This window comes from Lissotriton vulgaris, chromosome 2_1 (genome assembly GCF_964263255.1).
Source record: "Lissotriton vulgaris chromosome 2_1, aLisVul1.2, whole genome shotgun sequence".
Taxonomy (NCBI): Eukaryota; Metazoa; Chordata; class Amphibia; order Caudata; family Salamandridae; genus Lissotriton; species Lissotriton vulgaris.
In genome coordinates this window covers 550,349,404-550,364,521 of record NC_141687.1, presented here as the reverse complement: position 1 = coordinate 550,364,521, position 15,118 = coordinate 550,349,404, and the positions used below count along the sequence as shown (strand labels likewise).

Genomic DNA, 15,118 nt, shown 5'->3' with positions numbered 1-15,118 from the left:
TCCGGTCCAGGGAAGACCTGCTTTGGCAGTTCGGTCTGGACAGTTCCCATGAGGAACAGGGTCAAGACTGATTTGCATATAGCAGAGTGTGAACTGGAGTGGTGAAGTGAGCTAACAAATGATGATGGATTTAACCAAGATCGGTGACTAGGGGTAAGTGTTTGAAATGTTTCTGCGCTCCGTCTATCTTCTCCTTGTGTTTGATTATACTTGGATCACCATTAGAATGTCAAACAAGGCATGCACTGGAGAATGAAAACACAGCAGAACCATCTCAAAAACATTTGAAGTGCTGGGGTGTAATGCCCCAAATCGCCTTTAGTGGCCTAACAACCAGTGGGAAAATGAAGTGGGTTCACTGTAGAAAGCAGATTGGACAGAATCATTCATGGCCCAAGAAATCTAGACATCTGAGCCAGGATATTGCTGATTCAACTCCACTATTTACACTGAATTTATTACACCAAGGCATGGCTTTACAGTATAGGAAAAGCACTGTCCCCAAACTGTAACAGATATCAGCAGAAGGTGGCCAACATCTTCCACTGGATCCGGGTATGCCAAGCAAATAATACTGGCAATACATCACAAACACTCAAACGAAGTTTTGGGTCGACAGTTAGACATCGTGCTCAAGCCAATGCTGTTGAGAATATTGCTGTGGGAATCAATGAGAGTATGTAGATTGCCACGGGTGGCTTATAAGTGTAAAGGTATATTGCAAAACCGAGATGGTATGGGATGGCACCATCTCCTTCCCCCAAAGAAGAATACCTCACAGGTATGGAAAGATGTTCTCTAGTTGAGGTACCTATTTACAAAGTAAGAGAATGCCCTCACTAATACTGTAATTTGGACTTCTGAAGGACTGTTTTCAAATCCATGTAACCAGAATCTGCAGGAGGGGATGATTTGGGACAAGGAGTGTAACTGAACAGCATTTTGAAGTACTGTATGATGTGACTTTCCTTGCGGTTGCTTGATACGTGTCACTTGCTATTGCTCATTAACTAAAACCAATAAAAAGAGATTTCTTTTAAAAGAAACAAATTTGAAAACCACTAACTTCACCGTAAGAAACAACAACTTTGTAAAACTCTATGTACGGCAATGTTGACTATGCTTACTTTTGTAATGTAATTTCTGTTCACATCTGCTGGTGCACACTCCACTTTGATCGCCTTTCCTATGATCCTGTAATGCATCAGTAGAAGAAAATACCTGGGCCTTACACCAGGTCCTGAAAGTTTTGCCCAGTAACTCCGTCCAAAAACCTCCCACGCCCACCACAGTTACATATACAAGTGAGCATCTGTAACTCTAGAGAGGACAAAATATTGGGAATTATTAGTGGAACATTGAAAATGATGGTTCGCATTAGAAATGAAGAATGAATGGGGGCATCGTGAAACCACCTCCCAGTTCCACCAGATTTTTCTTGTTATTCCCATGTATTTCATCAAATTTAGGCTGCTTTCCCACAGATTCAGATGGGACCGGTAAATCATGACACCAACTCCCCTCTCAATGGAATTACCGGGGATCTTTTAATAACACCCAAAGTCTACATATATGTACGCAAAGCTTCACAAAACGGTAAAAAATCTCCACGAGCATGCAGATATTCTGAGAACACGCGGAATTGCTTGGTCGCGATGCTTCTTTACTGTTCGCGAACGCTGTTTGTGTGCTCGGGACCTTGCATACACACATTTTGAGGACGCGAACAAGCAAAAAGTTCTGCGAAGCCGCGGAACGCAGAATTTTGGGCAATTTCGCATTTTCCGTGGAACGCAAAATTACCCAAATTACGCAAATTACGGAATTTACCCCCAGGCCTACTCTGCACCCTGCTTGCCTCCGAAATAACTTTAGGTGATTTAATTTCTCTTGGCACACCCCTCCATGCCTCCATCACCAACTACCATGACGATGACATGTGCTGCCACCGAAATCACATGTTCTATGTCATCATCATTCTCCTCCTCCTTCATGTTACATTCAATGTCCCTATGAATTGCTTGTTGTGTAACATGCATGTGACAATGATATTGCAGAAAGTAGCTGGGTTATACTCTACAGCCCCACTTGATTTGTGCAGGCCCTTGAGTTTTCCATTCAGAAGCACAAATGTCTACTCTAGCAGTATTCCTGTTCTGTAAGCACTGTTGTACATGGGTGCCAGGGCTGCTTTACATTGCAGGGATGTGGGTTAGGGGTGATAATCCACTGATGGATGATATCATAGGCTCTATTACCTCTGATGTGTGTTTTGTTTAACATATGCAGTTATGTTTCAATCCATTACACCCGGTAGCTTTACTGAGGAGCCATTCGTACCCATGTTAGTCATTCTCGGATTTAGCTATCAAGAGAGCTTCCATAGATTTGTAATTGCTTCTTGAAGCATAGGGAAAATCAATGAAAGAATTAGACTTATGCATCTCTAGCTTGAAGAAAACAAGAGACCGGGTGGTCAAATCAATCACTTGAAAGCAAATTTTGGGGTTAGCTGGCATTCTTCACACAAAATCAATCAAAGCATCATTCACAAATGAAAATGTAATGCGCTGATCTCAGCTAGAAACTAATGATACAAGTATCAAAGTTTGATTAGTTTTACAGTAAACCTGTTTAGAAGGCTATAGTCTAGAATATAGCTGAAGGAATAACAAGGGGCCATAATATTATGACCAAAATATTGAAAAACAAAAACCATCGCGGAGGAAAGTGCGCAGAGAGAGGTTTACATTTAGTATTCTTAAATCCACATCTAAGTAACATGAAGAGATATTTCATCAAGATACATAGATGTGTCGTCAAGTAGAAAAACTCGAGAAATACTTACCTGTTGATATTTTGGTTCTCGATATTCTCGGTCATGATATCGAGACCACTCAATATGCCACATTCATTCTGTGATATTCTGGACTAACATCTGTTTGGTAACAGTAGAGCATTTACTAACAGCTGGTTTCTACAGTCCCTGAAAACAGTTCAAAACGTACAGAAGCTACAGCTTGAGGCAGTGGTACTGCAAAATGGTACAAAAGAAAAGACTGCATACCAATTAGCTACAGAAAAATTGAGCCAAATTTCTGACCCATTAAACCAGACTCTCCTGCTGATCTTCAGCTCTTGGCACTGACAGGCAGAAACAGTCCTTAAATGCTATGCTTTATGTCTCTTTTAAAGTGCTTCTACATGAAACATGTTCTTGTATCTATGGATAAATAAATGTACAACTTCTCCTAAAAGGACAATTTATGCCCATATAGACATGTCCCTTGTCATAAGAGAGTAACTGGAAATATGATTGGTAGAAATGGATCTGAAAGATAGGGAAGAGAAGCTCACATTGTTGCTTCCAAAACAAAAAAAAGTGTCTTTCAACATAGGACTTTTAAAAAAGGTAACAAATGGACAGTATAACTGCAGAGACGGGCAGCGCGGAGCGACTGACCACGTAGAGTTAGAGATGCTTCCCTCTGAAAGCTGACACTTAATAAAGAAAGCTAAGTTTTATGCACAAAGTCCTTGTAATGAAGCCAATAAACTACTGAGTCAGGTTTAACGTGACTGAACCAAAAACCATTAGTGAACCATCTGGTTCACAACATTTTGAACATCCTGCAATCTCTGCAGAAGAAATTGAGGTAATCTAAGGAAAAAGGAAAAAAGGCCAAAATGGACAAATATTTTCTGTCAAAACTGCAAGACTGGTATGATGCAAATGGTAAAAACAACTCAGCACTACAGCAGAAATCTGGGCTAAAAGTACGAGCCGCATCCAAAAATCATACAGAGGATTCATAAAGGAGAGACAGTACTTGAAACAGAGTCGGTTTCAAGAGTACAGAAGATGTAAACCAAAATGTAAACATGAATGTCAGCAATGAACATTTCAATCTTGCTCGAGTTTAGTTTGAACCAGTGGCCATTCATCAATATTCAGGCCTCAATTAAAAATGACTGGAACACATAATTCAAGAACCCTGATCCATCAAGGTGGATAACAAACTGGGTCTCTTTGGCATATATGTAAAAACAGAAGCTAAAGGAATGTATGAGGCTGGCCAGTAGTCCAACATAAAGGTTAAGAAGGCAAGGAGACTGAGAATATCCATTTGCAGCTCCATAGAACAAAGGGTGAGATTCAGAGGTAAATGGAGACAAAATATTTTTTCGTAGTTAGTTTATCAAAAAAGACTGAACTAAGACTAAAGCCTTGTCAGTAACACCTACTGTTGTCAGATGGTCTAGGAGAACCTGCTCTCAACAATGTTGAATGCCACTGAGAGATCTGAGAGAATGAAGGCACCTACACAATGAAAATTCACCTCAGCTCTGAGATGCCTTAGACTGGAAAAGGGACTGTCTCCATACTATAATAATGCTGAAAACTGGCCTTGAAGGAATTATGTGCTTCTACTATCTGACACAAGTGCCTGTTTTTTTATGGCTGAATTATTCTTTAAGCTTTCTTCGTACCAGAAGGAGATAGATGGACTTCAGATTTGACAACTTAAAGTGTTTGACATTGAGTTTTATCAGATCCGGGGCTCGATTTAACTTCATACAGGAATATATAGAACCAGGGGGGAGATGTTCATTGTTTTATTAATTTTTGAAGGCTGTTAGAGTACATTCCCAGGAATGAGACAGACTCTCATAATACATACAATAGATGAAGGCATAGACTCAGAGCAGTAAAGAGCAGCAGCAGGTAATTAGGCCATTGTTATAGATGTCATCAAAAACTGAAAGAGAATCCATTACAATGCCCACAATTGTCAGCGTTTCAATTGTATGGAATGGAGAGAGTTGTAAAGACTGGAACAATTCCCAAATGGTGGTAAATTTAAAAGGCTGCACAATTCTGACATACATGAATTCCTGACGGCCATACATACTTTTATCAACTAATACATTAACAACATAATTATAAAAATAAATATGCACAATTACCCTTACATATCAAGCACAACAGAACATATGAACCTTTTTGCCAATAACACTTTAGAATTTATGATCACTGGTTATTTCACAATAATCACATGCAATTAATGAACAAGTTGATAACTTATGGGGTTCATTAGGATGGCGGACGGACCTGCGTCCGTCCGCCACCCCGAGGTAGAGGGACCGTCCACATGGGCAGCAGCGGTCCCTCCATGCAAATCAGGATGTGACCGCCACCCTGGCGGTCACATCCTGTATCTTTAACCTTGAAGCAGCACCCGCCGCAAGGTTAAAAATGCATGTATTGCATTTACATGCACAAAGCGGCAGGCACCGCGCGGTGCCTGCCGCTTTGTTCATGTAAATGCAGGGGGGTACCATAGGTACCCTCCATGTGCACCCCCCACCCTCTGACACCCTGGGGGCCCGCAACGGGCCCCCAAACTGAAAAGACAACATGCTTGTCTTTTCCGCCGTGGAAAAGCATGTTTCCTGCCCCATCCTAATATGGCTGGCGGTGTCTGATAGACACCAACACCATATTAGAGCTTTTCCGCCATGGTCGGAAGGCGACCGCGGCGGAAAAGAGGCGGACGGTTTTCCCGTCCGCCGATGACCCCCCAGCCATCCAAATCTGGCAGGGGGTCTTTGGAGGCACTGCTGCGGTGATTCCGCATCCTCCGGGCCGGCGGTGGCTTCCACCGGCCTGGAGGATGCGGAATCACTGCAATCTTGGTTTTGTTTTATTTGTTTTTATTGATTTACTTTGGCAGTGGAGAGTTGTAAAGTACATTTTACAGAAAGAATTCATGATAATAGAAAGAAGGTAGAATACAGTTTCATAATGATGTTACAAGAAAAAAGCAAATTCAGTTAGTTTATAGAGTCATAATAAACCTGTTAAATCCAATTATAAATGGGTGACCATAATTTCTTACCAAATATCCTCTTCCGTCGGCCCTTAAGTCTATATACAGCACTTTTGAGCCAATAGACACTTAATAACTTTGACTGCCAATGATAGAAAGCTGGAGGATCCACATCAAGCCAACGAGAAGTTATGCAGTATCTGTACACTGACATGGCTATAAATAAAAAGCCTTCTCCTTCAACCGTTCTAATACCAATTTTGTCAGCTTGGATTCCCAGTATCACTAATTCTGGTAGTAATACCGGTGATGACTCTAAAATGGTATCTAAAAAACTATGTACTTCTTGTATAAATTGATTACATTTTGGACATTGAGCAAACATGTGGATTGAATCAGCAGCTGCGAACGACTACAATTCGTGCCCCCCTTAGCTTTCCATAGTACCAATTTCGACGGTGTATAGTATAAGTCGAAAACTGCCATGAAGTGCTGGCTTTTAAAAGACCAATTGAATAAAACCATACTGGCCATTTCTAAAGATCTTGATATATCGACCTTTTCTATTCCCAGATTTGCTTACCATTTGTTAGTATATATCTCAAGATCGTCTTTTATTCTATTTATCATCAGCTGGTATACCGTGATGATTCTATCTTTCTTAATACAACTTTTCAGCACGTCTATTTTATTCATAGAACTGGTATTAATAAGGTTTTTAGACTTTATAAAACTTCGGATTTGGAGATATTTGAAAAAAATCTCTCCTTGTTAAACCATAGTTACCCTGCAAATATGAATATGATACGAATCACTGCAATCCTAATCAGCCTCTTAATTGGAAATCGGTTCACCAATGCTGTTCAGTGACATGCTTTCACTGCAAACAATAATTTATCATCCATAAGTAACTAACAATGCCATGTTCATAGCCTACTCAGCATAAACAAAATCAGAACTGGCACCTACCAGGTTTTCAGGGCTGTGGAGCTCATGAGTAGTAGAAGCGCAACGTGTGATCAAAGCCTTAAACATGGAGCTGACAACGATGCCCTCCACACTCTGTGCAGTAGACTTGTTGTCCATAGTAGCGAAATTGTTTCCAAAACCAGCTCTGTCTGGAAAATGAAGGTACAGCATTCATTATCATTACAGAGGTGCAGAATCTGGGATGTCAAAAAAGCATCTACATGATGAGTGGCATCCCATTAGGAATGTCTACCTACGACATATATGAGAATAGAGACTGCCCCAGTTCAAATCAGTCAAGCTTCAACAATCTAAAAGGACTGCGTCATAAACATGGCGGATGTCCTATCCTCCATATTACAAGTGCCACTGATGATAATGCACTTTTGACACAAAGGATGGGGCATCAACAATTTTATGACAAAGTACCCTGTCCGCCAAACTCTAAATAAAGCAAAACATTTTTTGACATATTACAGAAAGCAAGAAATAAACTCTCAAACACTTTCAAAGAGCATAAATCTATACCTATTTCCCTGAAATTGCTAATAATATAATAATATGATCTGATTGTTGTTCAATACAATATAAAGTTAAAATATATTTTTACATACAAAGACCTTTTAGACCTCTATGCTGGTGAAGAATGGGTTTGGAAAACATTGAAAGAAAAGTAGATTGATTCATGTGAGAATCTGATGCTATCTTAGGAAGAAACTTTCTTGAAAACCAAGCCTTTATTAAAACCTACCTACAGTTAATTACATCAATAACCCTGAATCTCTCTCACCATGTGGAAAAATTGATGGCTACAAGGAAAGCTGCTTTATTGTAAAGTAGCAATATAAGTTGTTTCCATTGGAGGGAACATCAACCTTGAAAAATCACTATATTAACATCCCATGAAAAAGGCAATCTCTTATTGGAGGAAAACATTTCTTAATTCCTTCTAAAAAATCCTTTATCTCAGGACCTCTGAACAGAAAGGTTTGTGAAGAACATTTTCTATTGGGGATGAAGGTTGCAAGAAGTATCTTTAGTGAAAAAGAACCTGCCAAGATTTCACCAAATCGGGGAGATGTGGGAGCACCACTTTCTGTCATTCAGTTGTGATGATATTCTTCTGGATGCTCCATATGCAGAATCTCTTCAATTTGAAGTCATAGGAAGCCTGGTTGATGCACATCTAGCCTCTTTTAAAATGTCCATGTAATGTTATGGAAGATTTAAGTGTTTATGTTGCAAACTTTCAGGAGCTAGACTGCCCTGTTCAATAGTGTAACTTTGGGAAGTAGGATCAGGTCCCCTAAACTGAACAAGGAAGTGGATGTGCATGGCAGCCTTTTAAGTAGACACTTTGAGAAGTTAGAAGATTGTAGAAATTCAGCAAACCACCAGTAACGTTGCCATGTTGGGGTTATTAATACACTGTCTCTCTTTTTTTAACAAGGGTTATGCTTGAAGGGGATCCATGGGTGCTCTTCGTCCCTGCAAAGAGGCATCCCAAATTATTGTCTGTGGTGGAGAATGTATGACGTTACAATGCATACAATGTACAAACATTGCATCTAACGAACGATCGGAGACAGAGATTGAGCTGTATTACTAAAGCGCGCAGATAATCCCTGAATATCCTGCACAGAGACGGCACTGACCGCCATAATCTGACTAGGACGCGCTACCAGCTGTTATACACAGTGTGCCCGGCTGGGTTCACTGTAAGTAAAGTTATTTTACTTCCTCACTTGTGGGTTATAAGTTGGAATACACCCCATTGCAAGACATCCCTCACTGTCCAGTCCTGACGAGACCCTCACCTTAAGGGTCGAAACGCCGTCGACGCACTAGGAAGCGAACCAGACTAATACAGCACCTATGATTGTATAGCTGCTGCCCAACAATTGGTTAAAATAATTGCTTTAAGTCCAGTTTCCTTCTCTTGTAAATAGGCACACCTGAAACTTGTACAGCCCACTTTAATTATATACGTTTTTTTGTTTCGCTCACAACATCACATGGGACACTTTGCACTTTGTATAATATATATAATATATATATAATATATGTATGTCGCAGAAAAATTACAGTATTATTTGTTTGCATTTGAAATACAACAACATGTTTTAAACTGGTACAACTGTGTTTCTCTCTTTTTGCCGCCCGGCCCCCAATGATTGAATTGCTATTAAGCTTGTTATGTTTATCTAGTAGTAAGATAAATAATATGCCACAGGAACCACTGTTTTTCTGGATAATCGCATCACCCTGGTTCCGTTGTGAGTAGGGTCTCCCTTGTTTCTCCTTTCGCACATCTCTACTCTGGGCGGGCGAACGTAGGGGAGTGGCGCTACATACTGTGGTCCGGAGCTGGGAGGAGGGAGGTCTGGAGGCCCCGAGGTTTGACCTCTATTACTATGCGGCCCAGCTCCTACCCGCCGCGAGGTGGTTCGCGGATACCGATAGCTGGGAGCTGCAGCTACTGGCGCGCAGGGCGGACGAGAAGGTTTACGAGTGGCTTTGATGCAGGGAAGGGGAGCAGACGAGGACCTGCCCTATGTGGTGCGCCATGCAGTGGGAGTCTGGTAGCGATTTGTGGAGAAGGTTTTGCGGCGGCCCCCATTTCATAGGGAGCTGCCAGTGTGGATCTTGGCCCCGGTGCTGCAGATGGAGGCAAATATGTCCTTCCGAGAATGGCGAGACGGCGGATGTGAGACTCTGGCGGACCTAACCCAGATGACTCCTTCGTGTCTTATGAGCGTGCCACGGAGGCCTTTGACCTGAGTAGGGGACAATACCTGCACTACAGGGGACTACAGGGGACTCCAGGAGGTAGCGCGAACGACCTGGCCTCAGTTCCCAGAGGCGCACCCACTGACACACACCCTCAACATCCTTCTTTCCTGTGGCAGAGGGAAGCGGCTGATCTTTTTATTGTACTCGGCCATGAGACGGGATTCAACCCCACCGATTGTACCGTCCTGGGCGGCCTGGGAGGCGGACCTGGCGATGACTCTAGAGCCGGGACAGCGCAAACGTATTGGCCCCCTGACCCGGAAAGTCTCATGTAATGCACGGTTCAAGTTGATCCACTTTAATTTTGTGCATCGCACATACATGACCCCGGTCTCCTTGAGTCACATCTCAGCAGATAGGCGGGGTGATTGTCCTAGGTGTGGGGCGGAGAGAGCTGGATTCTTCCAACTGGCTTGGGAGTGTCCGCAGGTCGGTAGCTTTTGGAGTGAAGTGGTAGACCATATTGGCCGTGTCACGAGCCTCCGGATTACTCTGGATCCGCTTCATTGTCTCTTGGCCCTGGTGCCCAAGCCTAAAAGGAAGAATCTAACTTACAAGTTTCTGCAGCTGTTACTGGTGTTGGCAAGGCGGCGAGTGGCCATTACTTGGATCGAGCGGAGGGCCCCCGAGGTCTCCCTGTGGCTTAGGGATGTTAGGGAGTGGTCCCTGGCTGAGGAGACGCATATGCAGCGCACGTGCCGCGATGAAAGGCTCCAGGAAGACTTGCTAGCTTGGAGGTTGATGTGTGCAGAGGCATTATCAGAGGATGACTCGGATGCCAAAAGTGCCGAATTGTTCACTCCTGAGGGGTCTGGTTCTGAGGAGGAGGTGGCGGGAGGCGAGATGGAGGGACCTGGGCCGGAGTAAGGCCCTGTTGGGCACGCACTAATGTTCCCTATCATTTAACCCTGTGATTTGTCTGGATTCCCAGAGGATCGCTACCGAATGTGATGTCTGCACCTTAATGGGCCTTGAATGGATGACCTAGCTATTGCAAGTACTTTATAACTGATGCCACTTATGGGGTGGGGTTTGTTTGTTGTTCTGTGTTGGAATGCGTTTTTATTGCAAAATTCATCTATCCAGAGGGATGGGAGTAGGGCTCCATGGAGGACGAAGGAGTGAAAACCAGCAGATACTGGAGATGCACGTGGACAGTATGCAAACGACTATGATTATAACTGTGCCATTGGCTGACATTACGCCGCCCGGCCTCTGGGATGTGGGCTCGAGGCTGTGTACAATCCTGAATATTGCATATTGCTAATTTGGCCTCTCAATGCTTATGGGAGCTTTTGCCTGTTCCTGTCCTCTATGTTTTCCGCAATAAACATATTTAAAAAAAATATATATATATATTACCATGCATGTGAAATACACATTTTTAAAAAAAGACAATTTTTTACGTTAGTAGAAGAGCAGTAATCTTGGATTCTGTTTGGTATAAGCATGGGGTCAGTCATGAGAGAATGCAGACAATTTGAGAGAACCACCATCTAACAAGATGAGCTATGTGACTACAAACCAACAGTATCTCTTATGTGCCTTCTCTCATATCCACATCCCACTTGTACCCTATTCACTGTCAACTCTAAGAGCAGTCCTGTACGTACTCACTCCCATTGATGAAGAAGGAGACTGGTGGATTACACATAATTCATACAGCAAAATACAGGTCTACAAGTAGTGGTAAATTGAGTCTAACACTCACCATCTCTAGTGGGTCTCAGCAGACCAGCAACCAAGACATCATCAGACCAGAGGCAAAGATGTTTTAAAAACACAAGAGCAAATTAACAGGCCTTCTCCAACTTGGGATATGAAACAACATCGCTATATCCAATAGGACTGTTCCAACCATGTGCCTATTTAGAAAACACATGAAAACTCTCTACATAGCGATGCAGTAACAGCCCACTTCTGCTCCCATAATCTAGCTACCTCTTCAATTGTTATTTTGAATTGAACCTTGTACTGCACTCCACTGGCTCTTGGCTAGCGTTATGTTGTACAAATACGCTATGCATACAGATTATCAGTTCAGTTTCAATATGTTGCATTTGTTTATTTTTGAAAGGGTCAGTTAAAGGCTCTGCCTCAAGAGACAACTGAGTTGACGGAGGGCTGATACATACTATCGATTTTGGGGTGAAATGAATAAAAATGATGTTATGGCCAGTGGGAATAGTGGTTTCTCAACAAAAGAATAGTGAAAGAGTGTCTCCCAATGTGAGTACATGGCACACTGGTGCCTTGGCTGCGAGAGGTGATTGGAGAGCTATTGTGCACACTGAATGTGGCAGACTAAAAAGGTGACCCCATCAAAACAATACTTTCCAACCTAGAATGTGAGAAAAACGGCAAATCTAGCTAAGCATCATCAATCTCCATCATTCTGAGAAGTAAGGTAACATGTTTCACTTTCATTCCGGAAACACATCCCTCGAATAGCCTCTGTGTTGAGTTTTTACTTACAATAATATATATACAGTATATATGTGGACCCATACATACTGTGACGTGTGGATTGTAATTGTGCTGCATATATGTTGTTAGCTAAGTTGTTTCCTCCTTTGCCATCACTAGTGGGACCAAAGCTGAAACTAATAAGAAAGAGTTCAGTTGGAGCATTGGAGAAAGAGACAGTATGGCAGGCAATAAGCTGCACAGTATTTGGACTACTCCCCAGTCCAAATCTGATTAATTCCTGGTTCCTGCTGGATTGGTGAAGTGGTCGGTGGCCAAAGAAAACTTGTGTAAAACAATGTCATATCATAATCCACTCCTGATAACGGTGACAAGTGGGAGAGCCCTCGTGATTAGCCCCTCTTGGGGGTTACAAGTCATGGTGCTGTAGGATGCAGCATTTAGCGGTACCAGTAAAGACACAGTGATCATTACTTTAGGGGAGATGAGAAATCACTGGGAGACTACAGAGTGGAGTGAATGCAGGGGGAATCTACTTGTGATGCTGATGTGGTGATTCTCCCAAAACCTTGGTAAAGACCATCCTTAAAAGAGGTTCTATTAGGCGCCTGTCTCTAATGAACTTTATTATAATATTTAGAGGAAAATAATAGATGGTAGGCAAATGACAGTGATGAATTTGTTTTTTTTAACAAGACCAGAATGGATCTGTTCCTTGATGTAACACCTCATTCAATCTGAGACACCTTTTTCATATGATCTCAGTAATACCATTCAAATGCACTGTTGGCTGCAGTATCTTCTCATTAAAATTGAGAAGCCATTTGACTCCCTGGGATAGGATTACATAGATTCTGTTCTAAGAAAAATGGTTTTCATCCACACAGTATGGGCTGGATTTCCCAAATGTACAAAGAGCCATTTGCTAGAGTCTGCACCAGTCAGTAGCACTCATCACAGTTGTCAACAAAAAAAGGCACTGGTCAAGTTTGTCTCGTGTGCAATACTGATTGCCATGGCAATGAAGCCACTGGCTTGCCATCTTTGGTGGCAAGGGATTGTCATGGGTTAAATATTTCAGTCAAACGTCACATTATTTCAAATGACAGTGATGTTGTTTGGTTTATAACACATAGTGCACCTATCTCCATTTATGGACATGCTAAAGATTCTGGTTACTTCTAATGAATGCAGATCAACTGGAAAAAGTTGTGCTTTTTCCCATTCTAGGCAGCTCCTGTGGCAGTATTGACATATCCCTGTTGGAATGGACATATTTTTGTTCACTCACTGCAGAATACATATATATCTTGCAAATACTGATTGTACAGCAAGTACCATTCTTACAACCTTAGGTCGGTGGAGCCATCTAAAATGACGATGCTTACTTGTCTTCCTTATCTTTTCCTGAATATACTGTTTGCCCTAACACATAGATTATCCACTAGAAACAGTGTTATCAAAAGTAAGAAACTTTATATTCTGATGGATATTTCTGGCAGCAGATTACTCACTTTTTGCTTCAGTATCAAAGCCTTTCACCAACAACAAGAGTAAGACCTTGGCGTCCTGGTATCCTGCCAGCACCCCGGGCCTTCCGTTCCGCGTCTGGGACTCGAACCATCCGACCATTTCAGAGACCCGAACTCCCCCTCATACCAGCTTCGCTGATATATATTTGAGCTCCATTCCGCCCACCTACCACCTTCAGGCAGCGTGTTAAAAAAACTCCCGCTATCTCAGTCTTCACCAGTGCTACCCACCTAACGCCCTTATCTCGCTGCCATTTCTCCAGCCCCCAGACGCGGCCGTGTTTACCATATTAGATCTAGTGTTCCCCCTACTAAGGAAGTTCTCGTTCTTTGAATGTGGTGACCATCATTCTCCAGCTGAATAGCTATTTACGTACACTAGTAGTGCCCCCTAAATAAAGGAAACCTGCGCCCTCCTAAAATCGTTTGCTCGCCAGTCATTCGCTGAGCAGTTTTCTCACCTGGATACCTGTGCGATCTGTTTCCCTCCCATCGCCAAGAACCTTTATCTTCCGATCCCACGATCCTCCAAAAAGGACCTTGTGTCTCTAGAGTCCTCGACCCACTTTCGCCTCAGCTTGTGTGTTCCCCTCCCCACTATCTTTTCTGTAAGCCCTGACAAAGGTGCCTCCCACCGATACGCGCGTTGGCGTTATTACGGCGTTTGCCATCAGAAAGGCAACAATATTTCATCTCTTTGCCTCTCATTAAGTGTACCCACATCCATGCAACCATAATTCCATCTTCTGTTTGTTGCAGGCTTTATGTTTATTACCTGTATGAATTGATTGAATGTGTTAGAGTATGAGTGAATTTTTAGACTAAGAGTGCCTGTTGAGCCTCCTGTTTTATCTCCCGGAGTGAGTGGAACACCATATATCTTGTCTAGGTTTTTCCTTATGTTTATTTTTTATGAACTGATCTTTAAAAATGATGAACAGCACTGAGAATCCTATGAATTTTTATATGTATAATCTTTGAACACATTGTTAATATGACTGAATGCACTAAATTAACAAAATCAAAAATAAAGAATATATATTTTCTATGATCCTCTTTGTGGTCCATTCGTCCCCTTGGTCTCAGGTATTCTCTTGACATTCCTCCCCCCTATCAAAAGTGGATCCCATTTGGGACCACCTCTCATCATACCTGGCAGGGTGATTCTTTCTACAGGCCTTGACCCTGCACCTGAGAATCAATGCAGAAATGCCTGGTGAAAGCATGGACAAGCCCACATAGCAGCCTGGTAGTTGTCAAAAAACGCATCACCACTAGCTAGAGCTGTAGTCACAGCTTTTTCTCTTACACATTGAGCTAATGAGCTCTATGGGCTTCCAGAGGATCCTTCTTGGTGAAGATATAACACAGATTAAACAGATTAATGCGAAGGACAACCCTGCAGGGCAAAGTTCAATTTTCTACCACTGCTACTTTCTTTGCAAAAGCGAATCCAAATGGTGCTGATCATCATTGAGGTGCTCCTTAATCCTATTGATATAGAAGCTCACAGACAACACAGGTTTAACTGGTGTAATATTTCCTCCTCCCTGGATGGGTGTGTAG

The 15,118-nt window shown here is 42.3% G+C and overlaps 1 protein-coding gene across 1 annotated transcript in view; it reads right to left on the bottom strand.

Annotated features, from left to right (window-relative positions):
• Window positions 1–15,118, bottom strand: part of UNC80 (unc-80 subunit of NALCN channel complex) — a 2,521,865-nt gene that overhangs the window by 1,900,261 nt on the left and 606,486 nt on the right. Inside the window, exon 16 of the mRNA XM_086955549.1 lies at window positions 6,801–6,949. Coding sequence (XP_086811675.1) covers window positions 6,801–6,949 — 149 coding nt within the window. The remainder of the gene's footprint in view (window positions 1–6,800; window positions 6,950–15,118) is intronic.